At 42.2% G+C, this 18,842-nt stretch overlaps 1 protein-coding gene across 5 annotated transcripts; it reads left to right on the top strand.

The window, feature by feature from the left end:
- The first annotated feature begins 133 nt into the window (after positions 1-133).
- Positions 134-17,328, top strand: trim36 (tripartite motif containing 36). 5 transcript variants are annotated; one of them, XM_051902715.1, is made up of 11 exons: positions 134-345; positions 1,128-1,368; positions 2,805-2,834; positions 5,652-5,995; positions 6,101-6,247; positions 8,700-8,795; positions 8,949-9,202; positions 9,704-9,825; positions 12,564-12,869; positions 13,060-13,357; positions 15,429-17,328. In XM_051902715.1, exons 1-11 carry the CDS (start codon positions 286-288, stop codon positions 15,778-15,780), a joined length of 2,250 nt encoding a protein of 749 aa, XP_051758675.1. In that variant the 5' UTR covers positions 134-285; the 3' UTR covers positions 15,781-17,328. The 5 variants fall into 5 exon arrangements, with proteins under 5 accessions (XP_051758675.1, XP_051758677.1, XP_051758678.1 ...); XM_051902718.1 differs by lacking the exon at positions 134-345 and adding an exon at positions 658-830; XM_051902717.1 differs by lacking the exon at positions 2,805-2,834 and having other exon boundaries at positions 136-345.
- The last annotated feature ends 1,514 nt before the right edge of the window (positions 17,329-18,842 follow it).

Below are 18,842 nucleotides of genomic sequence, written 5' to 3'. Positions count from 1 at the left end.
TATTTACTGTAAGAGTTTCAGTGTCAGAGCTGCTGTCTGATTGTGTGTGACATGATGAAAGTTTTATTAGATCCACACAAAGAGCTGTCAGTCCAGGAGGCCACGCCCACAGCCCGAGCGAGTGGGCGGAGTCTCGCGTCCCCGAGATCATCCTGGAGTTGAATGAAATCTCTGTAGATCCGCTCGCGGTTCGTGACAGAATCTCCCGGCGAGCGGATGATGCTGACACGAGAAAACACATAATCGGCTTCTCCAAACCATCGATCATCCGCTCTGACCGTCAGGATGTCGGACTCCGAGATGTCCGAGTTCGCGAGTATCGTGGAGCGCATCGAGAGAGGCGAGGTGAGATCTGAGATCTGTGATAATGTGATCGATCGTTTTATTATGCTGATGATTTATGACTGTCTTCCTCTGCAGGAATATTCGCTCATTCATCCGCTGCTGTCAATATATCCCGTGCGAATGACGTCACTTCTGTACGTTGCGTTGTTTTCGTTCATTTATAATATTTTGCGCTTATTTTCAATATGAATAATTTGGCGTCGACTTGGATATGAATGATGATTTGTAAAATGTATAAATGTGCCGTTCTGTCGCGGACCCCGCCCCTTATTTAAATACTAAATGGTTTCGCTGCAGGGTTGCTATAGTGACGGCAGCGACTCCGCCCACAGTCGGCTTGGCGCTCGTCGGTCTCGCGCATTAACGCGCGTCACGTTGTTCGGTTCATTCTCATATTGTGCGAATCTCTCATTTTGCGAAGTTGAAACAGGAACGCGGAGTTTGTCTTTATTCTGCTCACGATGTCCAGGCGAAGCTCGATCCTAGTAAGTCCCTGAATCCGGTTCAGTTCCTTCATCCTCGTCAATGAAACTCCTATTGTTTGCTGAGGGCAAGTTGCACCGATTGTTTTGGATTTGTTTTATAAATGAGGTCCTTCACCCTCGTAACAGTTTCTCACACGCACTTTTAGGCTCTGAATAGAAAGACGAAAGTGAACAATGGAAGTTACGTTACTTCCCCAAGCGCGCGAGAGAATCATCTGACCGACCGCAGCGAAACTCGGTGTTGTGATGCCAAACTCTGGAGTGATTGACGGTAAACGCTGCTTTTGTCCTCGACAGGTGCCGATGAAGAACATCGAGCGGGAGCTGATCTGTCCCGTCTGTAAGGAGCTCTTCACTCACCCGCTCATCCTGCCCTGTCAGCACAGCATCTGCCACAAATGTGTCCGAGATCTGCTCATGCCGAACCACGACGACTCGTTCAGCACAGACGCGGGATCCGAGAGCTCGAACCCGGGCAGCCCTCGCTCCAGAGTCCCGTCCCCGAGCATGGAGAGGCTGGACCGGCTGGTGCGATCAGGTAATCCGCCTTGAGTCCGGATCAGAGATCATAAATCCTGCACAATAGTTGTTTTGAGGCTCCTTCCATCCAGAAGAAAGTTTATTAATCAGGTTGATTAAAAAATCTCCTTTGCGTTTGAAATGGATGAAAGTAATGTGGTTTAATTTTTTAAGTCTGAATCTAAGTATAAGATTTCTGCATCTTGTAGGGTGAATTCAGGGTGATTGGGACACTTTTCCCAGTCATCTCAATGCAAAATGTGTCCCAATCACCCTGAATTCATTATATAAGAACTTATAATTAGAATTTATAAAGCTGATTTGCGTCTAAGACGAAATTGTTTATTTGTTGTTATCCTCTTAAAATCTGAGTGAGATCCAAAACAGATTTAAAGGGTTAGTTCACCCAAAAATGTAAATTTCTGTCATTAATTCCTCTCCCTCATGTCGTTCCACACCCGTAAGATCTTCGTTCATCTTCAGGACACAAATTAAGATATTTTTGATGAAATCCGAGAGGTTTATGACTCGTCCATAGACAGCAATATAATCAACACTTTCAAGGTCCAGAAAGGAACTAAAGACATCGTTAAAACAGTCATGTGACTGCAGTGGTTCAACCTTAATGTTATGAAGAGACGAGAATACTTTTTGTGCGCAAAAACAAAACAAGAATAACGACTTTATTCAACAATCTCTTCTCTGTCATTATCCTTACGCAGGTGACGCAGTGAAGGCTTCCGTGTTTACGTCCGAACGCTGGCTCAGTATTGGCCAAAGCTGGTCATGTGATCAGCACAATGTGCCCAAAAATGAGTCGGCGTTCTGACGATGAACCTGGAAGCGCTGGACATAAACAACGTGTGAGAATGACACAGAAGAGAAGAGATTGTTGAATAAAGTCATTATTTTTGTTTTGTTTTTGCGCACAAAAAGTACGTCTCTTCATAACATTAAGGTTGAACCACTGCAGTCACATGACTGTTTTAACGATGTCTTTAGTACCTTTCTGGACCTTGAAAGTGTTGATTATATTGCTGTCTATGGACGAGTCATAAACCTCTCGGATTTCATTAAAAATATCTTAATTTGTGTTCTGAAGATGAACGAAAGTCTTATGGGTGTGAAACGACATGAGGGAGAGTAATTAATGACAGAAATTTCATTTTCGGCTAAATAACCCTTTAATGACATGAACTCAATTATGTTTTGTTATTATGAAATAATAAAACCGTGTTGTTCAGACGCAGGAGTGGTTCAGGAGGTTCGGTCACTGCTGTTTCAGTGTCTCTCCTCATCTCTCCTTTGGCTTTCATTGCAGTTTTTTCCCCCACAAGAAATGTGATGCTGTTTTCATGTTCGTACAGTCATTGGTTGTGAATCAGGTTTCACTCCACTTCTGTTCACGTTTAATCATTGTTAGTCTTGTCTCACTCTTCTCTCTGTTGCCTGCAGCCTCACTGAGGAGGTCGTTTGGAGGGAGAGGTAGATGTGGGTTATGTAATCTAATTAGCTGTAGTGAGTGAGTGTCTCTAGAACTCTGTGTGCTCGTTCTCTCGTCCGCCGCGAGTCAATCAGAGCAGACGCTGCAGCTGCTGAAATGCGTGTAGACAGACGCCGCCCGTACCAAACCTCTGCAGTGCGTCTGAGAGTGTGAGAACTGAAGAGACGGCGTGTCGTTGCCGTGGAGGAACACAGGAATCCCAGAGCGCCTCTGTTTCCACCACCGTTTGTCTCATGCTGAGAGACAATATTGAGACATTTTTCTTCTAGACAACAGCAACTAAATAAATAGCAGCGAGCTTAAATCAGGCAGTGTGAAGGTCGATATTAAATAACGTCTCGTCACGCAATAAACGTCCTGAGTGCGTTTCAGAGCCCGCTCTACCCTTCTGTGTCAAACGCTTCTCTCACGACTAACCGATTAACACTCCGGTCACCCGCCGTCATCACTGACAGGCTGATGTGTGGTTTTGTAGGGGCTGTTTCTGGTCTGAGCGTTTAATTTTTTTTCCCCCTCTGCACTGAGTCTCATTGCGGCAGCATCAGGTCCCAGCATGCCGTGCTGCAGCCTCCCCTCCCCGAGCGGCGCAGCACACTCACGGCCTAAGTACACGCTTTATTTTATCATACACACTCCCATCCCTGATCTGACCCGGCGCTCGTTCAGATGCTCGTCTCCGCTCATCATCATCATCTTCATCGTCCGCATGCGTCGCTTCTCTCCATCTGTGCTGCACGTGTGTCTCTGCTGACGTTCTCTTCATTCAGTGTTTGTTTGGATGTTCTGTGTTTCAAATGCTTGCTGGAGAAGTGATTCTTTCACCCTGAAATGATTTTCCTGCTTGTGAAGTAGAACTGACCTGGACAGACGGGAGAGAGAGGCTTCGTGTTGCTTTAAAGCTGCAGTGTGTGATGATCTGATCTCCAGGACAGATACCGTATGTTGATGGTAATGAGGTCACGCTCACAGCATTAAAGGAGTCCTTGATTATGATTTGACTTTAACTTTAGTTAGTGTGTAATGTTGCTGTTTGATCATAAACAACATCTGCAAAGTTACGACGCTCAAAGTTCAATGCAAAGAGAGATATTTTCTTTTACAGAATCACTTTTTAAGGCTGGTAGGGACTACAACGAGCTTCTTCCCAGGTTGGTGACCTCACTAACCCTAAAATTTACATAAACCCCGCCCCCGAGAACACTCAACAAAGGGGGCGGGGCCAAGTTGAGCTGTTTTAGAGAAGAGGAAGAGTTGTTGTAGTAGAGTGTTGTTGTCATGCCGTCATTTTACGCCGGACTGCTTCACAAACGAGGGTCAATTCAACACAAAAGATTAACATGACGGCACATGCTAGTGGATGAGTTGAATCAACTCCACAGCAACTACATAAATTTATCCACTAACCATTCAGAAACGTCTAAAAGTTGTAACTTCTTCCTGAGTCTCTCCATCAGTGTCGACTCCGGTTTGAACAATGTAAGGCTGAACACCGTTACTGACAATCCTCATTTTGGCTGCGTGAGATTCTCCAGCTTTGTTGTTGTTGAGCTGTTAAAGCTCCGCCCTCTTCTGGAAAGGGGGTGGGAGCAGCGGCTCATTTGCATTTAAAGGGACACACACAAAAACGGCGTGTTTTTGCTCACACCCAAATAGGGGCAAATTTGACAAGCTATAATAAATGATCTGTGGGGTATTTTGAGCTGAAACTTCACAGACACATTCTGGAGACACAACATCTCAGGCTATACAGACCGTAAATGAAGCTTGTTCTTCCACCTTTTCTGTAGAAGTGAGAAAAAAATCTTTATTCTACTGTATTCTAAGCAGTATTTTAAAGTATTATACAATATTGCAAACGTTGTTGTTGGAGTCTAGATATTAGATATTGACATTTGATATTCAACAGTGTTTTGATCTGCCTGCATCGACTCCATTGTATGAGAACTGAACTGAGCTGGACAATGACATCACTGTTTACTCCAGTGCTGATATATAGATAAATGAACTAAATTAATAACTATTGATTCTTACATCGGAATGAATCAATACTGAATTTACTTTAGATAATGACACCATTTTCTTTAAGAGCTGCTGTGCAGCCAAAATTATTCACCAGTTATCAATGTAAAGCTGCTTTGACACAATCTGCGTTGTTAAAAGCGCTGTATAAATAAAGGTGGCTTGACTTGACTTGTTAGATTAGTAACATCACCTGAAGGAAGAACAAGTAATCATTAAAAACAGATTTAACAGTGTGTCCAGAAATACTGGTTTTGGTTCCAGCCAATATTTTTAATAACGATGCATCACTAATTGGCGAAACACTGTGACTCTTTCACAACATTGTTCTGTTTGTTTGAGCAGCTTGACATGTCAACTTCTGATTCAGCTAGTCATGTGGGTTTGGGGCGGGACTATCTGCTTGACTGACCAATGACTGACCAACCTGTTAGAAAATGATATTTGAGCCATCTTTGCAGTTTCGTTTGACAGAAATGACACACTGCAGCTTTAAAAACGGTGACCTCGATCTCATTCATCACTGTGAAATTCCTTATAATCACGTCTGTCATTCAGTTTTGTGGTTAATTTGCATTTTTGACCCGTTTGAAGTTTCTCTTGTCCAGATCACTGTCTGCTGTTGTGCTGTTTTCACTTTCTCTCTGAGTCTCTCCACTGTGTCTGACCTTATTTGATAGTGCTTCATTGTGTGTGTGTGTGTGTGTGTGTGTGTGTGTGTGTGTGTGTACCGTCCACTCCCACCCCTTTCATCTGACCGGTTTCACATGTTGAATCAGGGTCCATATCTTCTCCCGGATGGAGGCGTTCCTCTGTCACTCCCCGCGTCACCACCTTCCCGTGTCCGGGGTGTCAGCATGACATTGATCTTGGGGAGCGAGGGATCAGTATGCTCTTCCGGAACTTCACGCTGGAGAGCATCGTGGAGCGATACCGTCAGGCGGCCCGCGCGGCCGTCGCCATCATGTGCAACGTGTGCAAACCGCCCGTTCAGGAGGCCACCAAGAGCTGCATGGACTGCAAGGCCAGCTACTGCAACGAGTGCTTCAAGATGAACCACCCGTGGGGAACGCCGAAAGCCCAGCACGAGTACGTGGGACCCACCACCAACTTCAGACCGAAGGTACGAGAGCTTAACCTCTAATCTGACCCTCTTCTCATTTTTTTTCTCGAAATGCCAGAAATGTACTGAGCTGCCGTCATTCATGATGTAATCCGTCGTTTCTAGGTGTTGATGTGTCCCGAACACGAGATGGAGAAGGTCAACATGTACTGCGAGGTGTGTCGGCGTCCCGTGTGTCATCTTTGCAAGCTTGGCGGATCTCACGCTAATCACAAAGTCACGTCCATGAGCAGCGCCTACAAGATCCTCAAGGTACGTCCGGTTAAAGAACCGCCACTGAACATCGGGTCTGTGTGTCTGTCCTTCATCATCAGTGCTGGGGTTACGCATTACAACATTACAGGTACCTCCAGTTATGTAATCAGATTACTTTTTTAAAATAACTAGTAAAGTAATGCATTACTTTTAAATTTACAACAAAATATCGGAGTTATTTTTTTCAAATAAGCAACACAAGCTACTTAGTTTTTCCATTTGTTGATGGATTTCTCTCGACATCTTGTCCTCATGTTGAGAGACTTCATAAGTGCAGAGGCGCTGTGTGATCATGATTATTGTAGTTCTAGATTAATGTGAGCATTCATTCATCTCACTTGCAAAAAAAAAAACAGATTCAGAATTACTCAAAATTAATAAAAACAATTAAATGCAATCTCAGAATATTACACAAACCTGCAATAATTAAATATATTAAATTACACAAATATACTTTATGAACTTTTCTGCTGACCTTCAGTGATCCACTTCAACCGTATTAATAAGCAAAAGACTTTTGTGTTTCCTTTTTTTTTTTTTTTTTTGTGTTGAACTCTGAATGGCAGAACAGTTGGAAGGTTTTCTGACCTGTGTCTCTGTACAGGCGTGAATTTGCATTTCCTTCAGCCTGAGGCTTATTCACTTCACTTTTGGTGTAAAAGAACATTTACATTTGCAAAAATAGAACTTTTTTTGTTATTAAAAAACAAACAAGCAAGCCCAGCCCAGGTGAGAAAAAGTAACACAAAACTAATGTAACAGTTACTTTTCATAAAAAGAAACTAAGTAACACAATTACTTTTTTTAGAGAGTAACGCAATATTGTAACACATTACTTTTATAAGTAACTTTTCCCAACTCTGCTCATAAGAGCTCATGAACTGCATTTTTTATTATTTTATAATGTTTTCTGAGCTGCACTTATAATGTTAGTAGGATTTTTACATTAAAAACTGTCATAATTTAGAAATAAATGGTCATCTTCCACCCTGATTTTAGTCCTCTCATTTGAACTGCTTAAGACTTCAGTGTAAACGCCCACCTGCTGTGATTGGCTAACATCTCTGCATGTATAATAAGTAGGGCTGTCAAGTGATTAATTTTGAATCTAATTACATGATGTGGCGATTAATTAATTTAATTAATATAATTAATAACAAATTAATCGCACATCAAGTTTGGCTGAAAAATTACCCTCAAATAATTTTAAGTCATTATTGTGTAAAGCATCAAATAGACATTATAAAAAGTAGCTTCAGAAAGAAATATTTTATGTGATTCAACAAAGTGTATTACACAGAAACTTCTGGACCACAAGGTTGAGTAAATGATTCATTTTTGGGTGAACTATAACTTTTTAATTTTTTTTTTTTTTGAAATATGAAATTATTTTGTAATGAAATTATACTCTAAATAAGAAACTAAAACAGCCAGTAGGTGATGGTAAATGTCTTAATGATTAAGTCATTAATTCATTCATTTGATTCGTTCAAACAGCTGATTCATTATGAATGGTCAATTGAATCATTGGTTCAAACGATTCGTTCAAAACACAAATTTGGAAATGAAATGCCGCTGTGTGATGCTCAGAGACGAACAGTTCTGCTTTTTTCTTTATATTTTGGCAAAATTGAGCAAAACAGACAATATTGTGTCTAAAATAAAACAATATTAACTTCTTATTTATTGAACTGTTGTATAAAATTAGCACTCGTGTTATTCTGGACAGAAAAACGGCACATGTGATAGCTATTGCTACATGATGTAAATGTGAGTCAAAAACTCAAATGGCATTTTTGCCCCATATCTTGAATTTTAGGGACATTCTGACTCATTCTATAGGCTCCATCGCGCAGTGAGTTGTTGTGATAATTTTCACCATAATTAATTAATCTAATTAAAATGTTAAATTGACAGCCCTAATAATAAGTGTCACTCTTTTGAAAACCTTTACTATGTTTTTACTATTTCAGCTGCAGAGATGAACTAATCCTGAAAAGTGATCATTATTATATCTAGATCTGGTTGTTTTCGGTAGCTTGGTTTAGGTTTTTTTTTGTTTTGTACAATGAATGACCTCTACTTGTATGGCAAAAGATCAAGGAAGTTTTGATTTCTCAATTCACGACCCCTTTAAAGTATCCCTGTATCTGCCGGAGCTGAAAACGAGCGCTATCGTGTTTCTGGTGAATAGATTTTCCTGCGAGGGACCGTGATTCAGAGACTCCGCGGGTCTATCGCTCCGCCAGCGTCTGCTGAGTCAGAAATATTAGACGACTGTAAACAAGAGCTGTGACTCATCCATTTTTAATGTGATCGTTTCCATCTTATGATGTTCTGTGCAGATCACGGCACTAAAGCTGTATTATGTGTCTCTCGCTGTGCGGAAATCATGCGGGAGGTCGATGTTTCCACTGTGTTCTAATGGGCTTGACTTTTCTGTCAACAGGAGAAGCTATCGAAGAGTATCCATTACTTAATTAGCAAAGAAGACCAAGTGAGGACTCAGATTTCTGAAATGGAGGTGTTGATCAGTCACACAGAGGTAAGAAGCCTGTTTCCTGCTTGATCCTGATTGGTTGAGCTTCCAGAAACTCAATCAGTGGTGTAATTCATTCATTTTTATATGATCACACACCCTTCTATGTGTATGTCAGTATTTTTGAACGATTGTCTCACAAGCTTCTCATGAACGCAGGAAAACGGGCAGCTCGCAGAGAGACGGGCCAACGAACACTTTGAGCGTCTCTTCGAGACCCTTCAAGAGAGAAAGACTGAGATGTTGAGGTCCATCGAGCAGTCCAGGAACCTGCGCGTGCACCGGCTCCGGGCTCAGGTGGAGGAGTATCAGGGCATGCTGGAGAACAGCGGCCTCGTGGGATATGCCCAGGAGGTGCTGAAGGAGACTGACCAGTCCTGCTTCGTTCAGACAGCCAAACTGCTGCACGTCAGGTTTGTGTCTTCAGGTTTTTTGTTGCTTTTTTGTCTCTCCCTCATTTTAGGGTCATGCTGACAGAAGCTGATTAGTGACCGCTAGTCGAGCGTCTTGCGATTCGGCCACGTGGCTGTAATCCACTGGCTTGTGTTTCCAGATTTAAACCTCAAGGTTCACGGTACATTCACTGTAATCCTGATAACTGATCTCTATTAGTCCACAAAGCAGCTTTGACTTTCACTTTCCCACAAACTCTTACTCATTATTAACAGCTATAATATTATGTAGCATATCAAACACAGCGTATCGACTCCTTAGATCATCCTGGTCCAGTCTCGTTTATTACTACAGCGCTTTACACAATACCAATTGTTTCAAAGCAGCTTCATGTTGATTCTTCCTCTCCTGTAGCAGAGAATGAACGACATTGTTCCTCTTTTTATTCTTTTTTGCTTTATTTCTTGTAAATGTAGTGTTAATGCGATGTGAATGACCTTCATTGTTGTTGTTTTGTACAGGATTCAGAAAGCCACCGAGTCCCTGAAGACCTTCCAGCCCTCGGCGACCCCGTCGTTTGATGAGTTCGTGTTGGACACGTCGAAGGAGGAGATCTTACTGAAGGAGCTCAGCTTCGGTGGCGGTAAGAATGAAGATCAACACTTTCACCCGCCGTCGCTCTGAGCCGCTAGTGCTGTTAGCAGAAGCTCTTTAGCACAGTAATCCCTTTACAGGCTTCCTGAAGTCAATGAGAGAGTCTTGTGTAATACCTGGCCGACGCTGACATGATGTCAAACCCAGTTTGAGTGGAACATTCTGCACATCATTACAGGGTCAGAGGTGAATGATAGGGTTTTATTGTGTGCAGATGTGTTTATTCGTGGCACACTCGTCCTTGAGCTCAGGTCAGTCCTGCTGAGAATCAGCGGCTTTATCCTGATTAGCAGTTTCAACTCGTTCCACCACCTGGAGGATTTTATCTTTGTTTAGATGGTGGCATCTCTGTTCCAGCGCTTTTACCTTAAGTTTCCTCTGCTCACTTGCTGACCGCAGAAACGAAGGCACTTTCTTCTGAGAAACATATTGATCGCGCTAATGCTCCTGTTGGCTGTAATCTTTATCATGGCAGCCATCTAATGTGATTTTTGACGAGGCAAAGCTCAGCGATGCACTTAAATCTTAAGTCTGCAGTGCAACAGATTCTCTCGTCTTCCACTCGACGTTTTTTTCCCTGCCATATTTTCTGGTTCTGCCGTCTCATGGTCTCCTCTGCCCGGCTTAATGCGGCTCCTGTTTGGATCAATAGCTTGTTATTCACGGAGAAGCTTTTCGGGCATCGTGCCCGGGCTCTTGGCAGACTAACTGGCAGTGACGGGCCCCGTTTCCACGGTGAGCAGCACAGCTCCGTCCTCGGGTCACGTGTGTCTTGCGGTTGGAAGGGTTTAAGGTCTTTCTTAGAGGAACAATAATAGGACTGTGTGACGGCAGGATGATGCCACACTTTAAACCGGTTCACAGCAGCTCTTATTATGTGACGGTGAGATTCATCTCGACCTTGTCACGTCACTTCTTCTGTTGTATGTTTGGTGAATAAATATAATCATCCGAAGGCCCAGTTATTAGGGCCCAAGCCACTAAGGCGCAGGGGCCTATTGTTCTCCTAAGGATTATTATTATTATTATTATATATATATATTTTTATTTTTTTTTCTTCAACCTTCCAGGGCTTTTTGGTGGCCTTAACATGCTCAAAAACTCTTGAAAATTGGCACACACATTGGAATCTGCGGCCATTAGGACGCCGCAGAGGCTGGTACCCGGGCGTGGCACAGGGGCTCGACAGCGCCCCCTTGAATGGGATCCAAAAACTTGGCCATATATCAAACACGCTTGCATGTATTAGTATGAAACTCAGTACACATATAGACCTCATCGGGCCGAACAACTTTCGTGCTCTAAGTTATACGCCAGCTCAACAGGAAGTCAGCTATTATGGGTTGTTTGAAAAACGCATGCTCTGGAATTTGATATACTCCTCCTAGGCGATTAATCCGATCACCACCAAACTCAGTCAGCATGAAGTCAAGACACTGATTATGAAAAGTTGCCAGCGGATTTTTGATATCTCGCACGGTTTGGCCGTGGCGAGGCAACGAATTTATGGCGAGAAAAGGGAAACACGAAATGTGTTATAACGTCTGCATACATTGATTGATTTTTATGAAACTTCAGCTGTGTGTTCGTATAACAATCGCATGGATGTGACTATTGTGAGTCAAAGTTAGAGCGCCACCAACTGGCAGCAGGAAGTGTGTCACTTTTAAAATGCTTTGAGATCACCCTCTTTTTTTTTTTTTTTTTTTTAACCCGATTTGCTTCAAACTTCATCACAATGTCAAAACATGGCAGATGTAGACCTGTGAATGTATTTGTGATATCTTCAGTATTGTTGCCATGGCAACATGTCAAACTTTAATAATATTCTTGTAATAATAATAATGTTTTTGAGGCTCGTAACATGCTTCAAATTGCATGAAACTCAACACACACATCAATATTGTCGACCAGTAGACATGGACAAAGCTTTAGAAACAAGCGTGGTGGAGGGGCTCAGTAGCGCACCTTTTGACAAAAGTGGGGGGGTTATTTTTACCTACGGTCACCAAACTCGGTCCACATATTGGTCTCATTAAGCCGGACAACTTTCTAATTTATAGTCATTAGCTCCGACCAACAGGAAGTCAGATATTTTGGTTTGAATGTGGATTTTTCACACACACTCTCTCTCTGTCCTCCCCCCCTCCCCCCTCAGTCTCACTCTTTCTCTCTCTCTCTCGCTCGCTCGCTCGCTCTCTCGCTCTCTGTGTGTGTGTGTGTGTGTGTGTGTGTGTGTGTGTGATCATATGGGCACCAACTGCTGCAGTAACTGCTGCAGTTTTAAATGCCTATTGCCCGCCTTGCACAGTTGCCCTGAAGCCAACAGGGTGGCGGTGCCACCGGGCTTGGGCCCGCCATCGCTGCTTGCAGCTATATTTTGTGAGTTGTGTTTTTAGAGGAAGACAGACTGTTTATTGTCTGGATATTATTTTTCTGCCAGCACAACCTTCTCTTGTGCTGTCCTCTCGTAAAAATGAACAAATGCTTGGTGTTTTTTCTTTTAAAAAAGCTGCTTATATAGAAGATAGGAAAAACCGCAGACTCATGTTCTGGTAGATTCCCTGAGAGAGACACATGACAAACAAGAATGACAGAAATGTGTTGTTCATTCGTGTTTATTCCAGCAGTTAACACATAAACTCGTCATGAATCTCCCGCTCAGTGACGTGTGGATGCTTGTGAATAACTAAAAGACTGAAATGCTGTTCATCTGTTTCCCATCAGTTCCTGAACCTCCTGTGATTGACCTTTCTCTCTGCCGCGTTTACAACGAGGGCCTGATCCACTGGCGTCTGTCTGAAGACTCGCTGCCCACAGATCATCATATTGTGGAGTTCAGGAAGCTGGGCGGCGAGGATGAGGAGGAGGAGGAATCGCGCTGGATGGTGACCGAACGCGTGTACGGCTCCAGCACAGTGGTGTCGGATCTGGCCGGCGACTGTCGTTACGCCTTCAGAGTGAAGAGCTGTCGTAACGGCCTGTTCAGCCCCTGCAGTCCTGAGGTGACCTTCCACACGCCTCCGGCTCCAGGTAAAACACTCCGGACCAACATCATCACACACACACGCGTTCATTGTTGCTCCATTATCAGACGCTGCAGCGAAGTTCATATAGACCCATATGATTCCTTCACCCTGCTGATGTTGATTAAATCTGAAAGGCCATATTAGTCAAACAGCCATTGATTGAGATCTGTGACTGATGAATTGTGTCTCTTTAGTGTTTGGCTTCCTGTTTAATGAGAAGTGTGGATTCAGTGCGGAGCGGCTGCAGCTGAGCAAACGCCGGGACTCTGTGGAGAGCGTGGCGGGAATGAGTTTCCTTTTGGCCGCAGAGCGCGTCCAGACGGGAAGTTACATATGTCTCGACTACATCATCGGTGATTCGGGCATCTCTCATGGCCGCCATTACTGGGCTTTCCGTGTGGAGCCCGATTCCTATATGGTGAAGGTCGGAGTGGCATCTGACTGCAAACTAACAGAGTGGTTCCACAACCCTCGTGACACCAGCAGCCCCCGGTGAGAGACACACACACACACACACACACACACACACATTCATTCAGTAGACACTTTTATCCAAAGAGACTTACAAATGATTCATCTTAAAGGGGACCTATTATGCAAAATTCACTTTTATAAGGTGTCTGAACACAGATGTGTGTCCACAGTGTGTGTAAACAACCAGCCTATGATGGAAAAATCCACCTACTCCCTTTTTATAATCCCCATAAATCATAAACAGTCTCTCAAAACACGCGGTTCCAGATTTTCCCCTACTCTTAAAGTCGGTAAAGTGTTATATATTTGCCCAAATCATTTTACGCCAGACTGCTTCACAAACAAGCATCAATTCAACGCTGGATTTGCACAAAAGATTAACATGACGGCACATGCTAGTGGATGAGTTGAATCAACTCCACAGCAACTACATAAATTTATCCACTAACCATTCAGAAACGTCTAAAAGTTGTAACTTCTTCCTGAGTCTCTCCATCAGTGTCGACTCCGGTTTGAACAATGTAAGGCTGAACACCGTTACTGACAATCCTCATTTTGGCTGCGTGAGATTCTCCAGCTTTGTTGTTGTTGAGCGACCGAAGCGCGAGCTGTTAAAACTAGAGATGGGCATTTTTGGCAATTTTTCATTTTGATCATCGATAGGTTTCAAAAACGAGTAATCGAGTACTCGGGGGGGCGGGGCGTATGCAGGGGGCGGGGCATGGCCGTCATGGAGATAATGAAAATATCTGAAGACTGTTAGGAAAATGAATATTAAAAATAAAAATATGACATGAAAATGTGATTAGAACACTGTTAGATTGATTATGATGCAGCAAATAAGGACGCATCTAAAAGGAATAGCTGCCTGAGGTGACTTTATGCCAATAAAACTGAAGCCTGTTCTATGACACATCCTATGATATTAATCAGATAACTTATATTTAATATAGACGTAACATTACAACTTGTATCGGCACAAAAGGATGCAAATGCCAGTGAACTTACGCGTTACGCGCTATAGAGAGAGTGAGAGAGAGAGAGAGAGAGAGAGAGAGCTCGCGCCGTGATGTGCTTTCATGACAACGCGCTGAAACACGGGTAAGGACAGAATTTACTGTAGATTTCTATAAAGTTCTCATTATAATGCTATGTTTATGACAGATCTGTGCTTTATTTTCATCTACATGATTAAGTGATTCTATAAATCGCCTGCGCGTTTTCGAAGCCATACGAATTATGCCATTGAACAAATATGATGAAAAAAGCACTGCTGCATTATAATAAAATCATTATTTTTTATTTTTTTTTTTTAAAGAAACATCTAAAAGCAATATGACCATCTCAAATAACTCAGTCAATATCAGGCATTGCATTTGAGCATGAAAACACTGATATGCAGCACAAGCATGTTAATAAATGTTGATATCCTGACCCAACACATCCTGTATTAGATTAATCAGATGTAGCTATTACAACTTTCATCTGCAGAAGGTTTGCAAATGCAAACGTGAGCTTATTTTCATCTATCTTGTCAAAGTGAAGCCAGACTTCACTACGTGACTTCGAATCCATTCTCTCTCTTCTCACGTCTTTTGATGCATACTGTGGAAAGCTAAACAATCAGAGCTCAGGGCGCCGCCCAAAGTGCTGCTAACCAATCAGGAGAAAAATAAATAATATAATTTCGATCATCGTTTACATGATCGATCGTCGCTGTCACGGTCGAGTACACGATCGCTGTTTTACATCCCTAGTTAAAGCTCCGCCCTCTTCTGGAAAGGGGGCGGGAGCAGCAGCTCATTTGCATTTAAAGGGACACACAAAAAACGGTGTGTTTTTGCTCTCACCCAAATAGGGGCAAATTTGACAAGCTATAATAAATGATCTGTGGGGTATTTTGAGCAGAAACTTCACAGACACATTCTGGAGACGCCAGAGACTATATTACATCTTGTGAAAGGGGCATTATAGGTCCCCTTTAAACACATCAGGGCTGCATTAATGACATCAACACAGATTGCTCTCATTACAGTCGCAGTTTGTAAAGTTCTCCCCAACATTTTCTGTCCCTCTTCTTTCCACGCAGGTATGACCATGACAGCGGGCACGACAGCGGCAGCGAGGACACCTGTTTCGAGGTATCGCAGCCCTTCACGCTGGTCACTGTTGGCATGGGCCGTCTCTTCATCCCCAAAGCCTCCGTCAGCGCCGCCTCAGGGGAGCACGGCAGCCGCGTCCTGCCCGCGCCGCAGAGGATCGGAGTCTGCCTGGACTACGACGCCGGACGGGTGTTTTTCTATGATGCCGACAGCATGCGCTGCCTGTACGAAAGACAGGTGGACTGTTCTGGCACCATGTACCCTGCGTTCGGACTCTTGGGCGGGGGGGCGGTCCATCTGGAAGAGTTCATCACAGCCAAGCGGCTGTCGTACATGTGAGGGATCCTGTTTTGGGGCGTCCCGGAATATTGGTGTCTGTTAGTATTCTGTGTAGTTCTCTTGAGTTCCTCAGTAGATCGTCGTGTGGGTCGGCCGGTGGCGTGTCGCTGTCCAATTATACAAGTGAATCTGGTTCAAGAGCCAAATCCGATCTCGAGTGCCTACGTGCCTTCAATGACATCAGCCGAGCGGAAGTTTCACACAGACCATCAGGTTTCACGCAGGGCACCTTAATACACCGAAATATAATGCAAAGCCTCACAATGTCACTTTCTGAACAATGTGCACTGATACTGTTGATTACTTACCATCGTTTACACGCAGTTAATGAGCTTAAGGATGATTTGAACACAAGAATTCACTACTGATTGTGCACGGTTTTCTTTTATTGTAGCAGCACCTGCAAAACTTAGAAATGTTTGAGAATAAATAAAAACAAATCAGTCTGTCCTAGAATATCATGTAGATATGATTGTGTGCTAGAGTTTGATGAAACGCATGAAACACCTTTAAACGAAATGTAGCCTCTGAATCAAACCGGTGCTGATCAAACTGAACCTAAATATGATTCTATGAGACAGACCTGAACACCTTAAATGTACTTACTGTATGCACTATAATTGCCAAGGCAGATGTCTTGACTGGACTAATATGGCCTTATTGAATAATCGCAGGCTCGTCGCTTCATTAGGCAGATTACAGGCTAGAAAGGGATTGGACTGTCTTGACTGACTCCTGCTGGGATATTTGAGTGATTCTGCAGGCACTACCTACCTCTGAGTGAAGCTGGTTCTTGTAGTTTATGTAGTTGTGCTGCACAAGTCTTGTGATTTGATTCGTATTCTTCTGAGGAGGATGTAAACATGTTGGAGCATTTTAGGGACGCGTCCTACTACTTGATAGTGTGTTATTCTGTGAGTTATTTCCCTCTTTATCTTGTCAGTAAAATCTCATGCTAATCATTTTGGTACATATTAAGCAATGTGAGCGCATAAAAGGAAACTTGACTTCTGAACACTTTAGACGATTAGATTGAGCTTTTACATGTTTGTGATCAATTTAAAAAGTGTGTTAATGTATGAAATCAGTGGTTTTTCCAGAAGGACTAGTGTGCCGTGTGTGCAATTCCACAGTTTTCTTTCAGGGTTTTTTAGTTGCTATATGATTTAATTTTCACTTTTTCACACACTCACTATCAGAGCGGTTTATTTTGTTGGGTTCGATGAGAGTTAATGCACTGGTTCACTTGTTTCAGGTGTGTCATGTCACAGAACGTGTGTGTTTTGGAAGCCTGTAACCAAATGCTTTTCCAGTTTCTTGTACATGTTAAACTGGGTCTGTAATCGTTGCGGTGTGTCGTGTGCGGTACTGAGCTCCAGGTAGCACTTTAAAGCATGTCAGCCACTGAGCTTGATGCAGGTGCAATATCATGTAGAAGACAGGTGGCGCTGTACGATGCTTTAATGGACACAAGGATCTGTCTCTGTCACCTGCTGTTATTTTTAATGTACTGTGGGCTTTTGTATAAAATAAATGAATGTCCTTTTAGGATTTGTATCAGTCCTGTTGTTTCCTTCACACACCATAAGAACGGTTTAAATAACAAAATTAAAGGAATTAAATAATTAAATGATTAAAAAGGGATTTAAGGGAATAACGAAAAAGAAATACGATCTGTAAACGTTCCAGGTCTATATTAGATAATCAATTCAAAGTATTTGCAAATAATATTTTTAAAAATAATATTTTTGTTTGTCTCATTACATTCAGTTATGAATTACATTAATCATTTCATAATCAAATAATACCATGTTTTCTATTCAAAATGGCGAAATTTCATAAAAACGTTGAGTGGTTTGCAACACTGCATATTAATGATGAACGCTGTTTTGTCATCCTAACAACAAACAAAGTGGTGCATAATGGAGAGCAGCATCAATATTAGGCCATCAAATATTTGGGGGGACAATTTGGCCATTTCTAATTATCTCAATGTCTATGGTGGCTAAGGCCCTGCTGATGAATATAGTCTGATGATGAAATATAAATAAGTGAAAGCCTACAGTGCCAAGAGTCTGTCAGGCTGTAGAAAGAATAAAAAACAACTACAAAAAAAAAGAAAGGGAAAAAAAATGGGCTGTCCAGGTTTGAATAGATACTAGTGTAAATAAGATAAGAATAAATGTGCTCTTAAATTGGTTTAATTTTTGCGTCGTTCTGTCTCACAAAGCGAAGCTATCATCATATAAAAATATCTGCTAAGTAAAGGTAATCTTGTGTAATGTAAAAGAGATTATATATTAAGATGAATCAGTCTAGTGTCTTTTTTCCAGTTGATGACGTGCTGCTGCTGATCACGTGAGTGTAGTTCGTTACTGTGAGATGATGTGGTTTTTATAATCAATTAACACTGCTTTTGTCATTTTTTTACAAGATGGACAAAATTTGTCACCAAAAAAGCCATTTGGTTTAACCAAAATTTCGGTTTTTACCGAATGACACTTTTGGTTATACCGAATGATGATATTTTCAAACAATGCTAACAGGCTGATATCTAGCTAGCTAGCAAAATGACAATCAAACATTTTATATTCAGTACAAGTTTTTAAAATATTACAACATTTTCCATGTTTTATAGCGGTTGTACCGAATGACCTGATGTTTCGGGACATGCGTATGATCAAGTGAAAACATGAATTTATCAAATAGTTAAAAGAGAGTTTGTTAATTTGCTTCACGACCAAGTGGTCCTTTGCAGGTGTATGAATGATGTCACATCCTGTCACATCTAAAATGGTCCCTTTATATTGGTTACTCTGAATGACATCAATGAAATTCATTTTTCCAGACATTCTTTGCAACGACTTTCTACACATAATTTTAATACCATTTTGCACTATGTTGATAAAGGCCTTCTGAAGCGAAACGATGCGTTTGTGTAAAAAAAAATCCATATTTAACAAGTTATGAAGTAAAATATCTAGCTTCTACCAGACCGCCTTCCGTATTCAAGTTATGAAGAAAGTGTAAACAGGCATCGCGTCGGTTACACTTTTTCCGTA

Source organism: Ctenopharyngodon idella, chromosome 8 (genome assembly GCF_019924925.1).
Source record: "Ctenopharyngodon idella isolate HZGC_01 chromosome 8, HZGC01, whole genome shotgun sequence".
Classification (NCBI taxonomy): domain Eukaryota; kingdom Metazoa; phylum Chordata; class Actinopteri; order Cypriniformes; family Xenocyprididae; genus Ctenopharyngodon; species Ctenopharyngodon idella.
Note: the sequence above shows the minus strand (reverse complement) of the source record. Positions and strands in the feature narration are given on the sequence as shown.

Bases quoted from the DNA above. Each gene is read 5' to 3' on its own strand.
- trim36 (XM_051902715.1), top strand. From the start codon at position 286: ATGTCGGACTCCGAGATGTCCGAGTTCGCGAGTATCGTGGAGCGCATC. The intron at 9,203-9,703 runs GTTTGTGTCTTC...TGTTTTGTACAG, and splicing joins GCCAAACTGCTGCACGTCAG to GATTCAGAAAGCCACCGAGT. The intron at 12,870-13,059 runs GTAAAACACTCC...GTGTCTCTTTAG, and splicing joins CCACACGCCTCCGGCTCCAG to TGTTTGGCTTCCTGTTTAAT.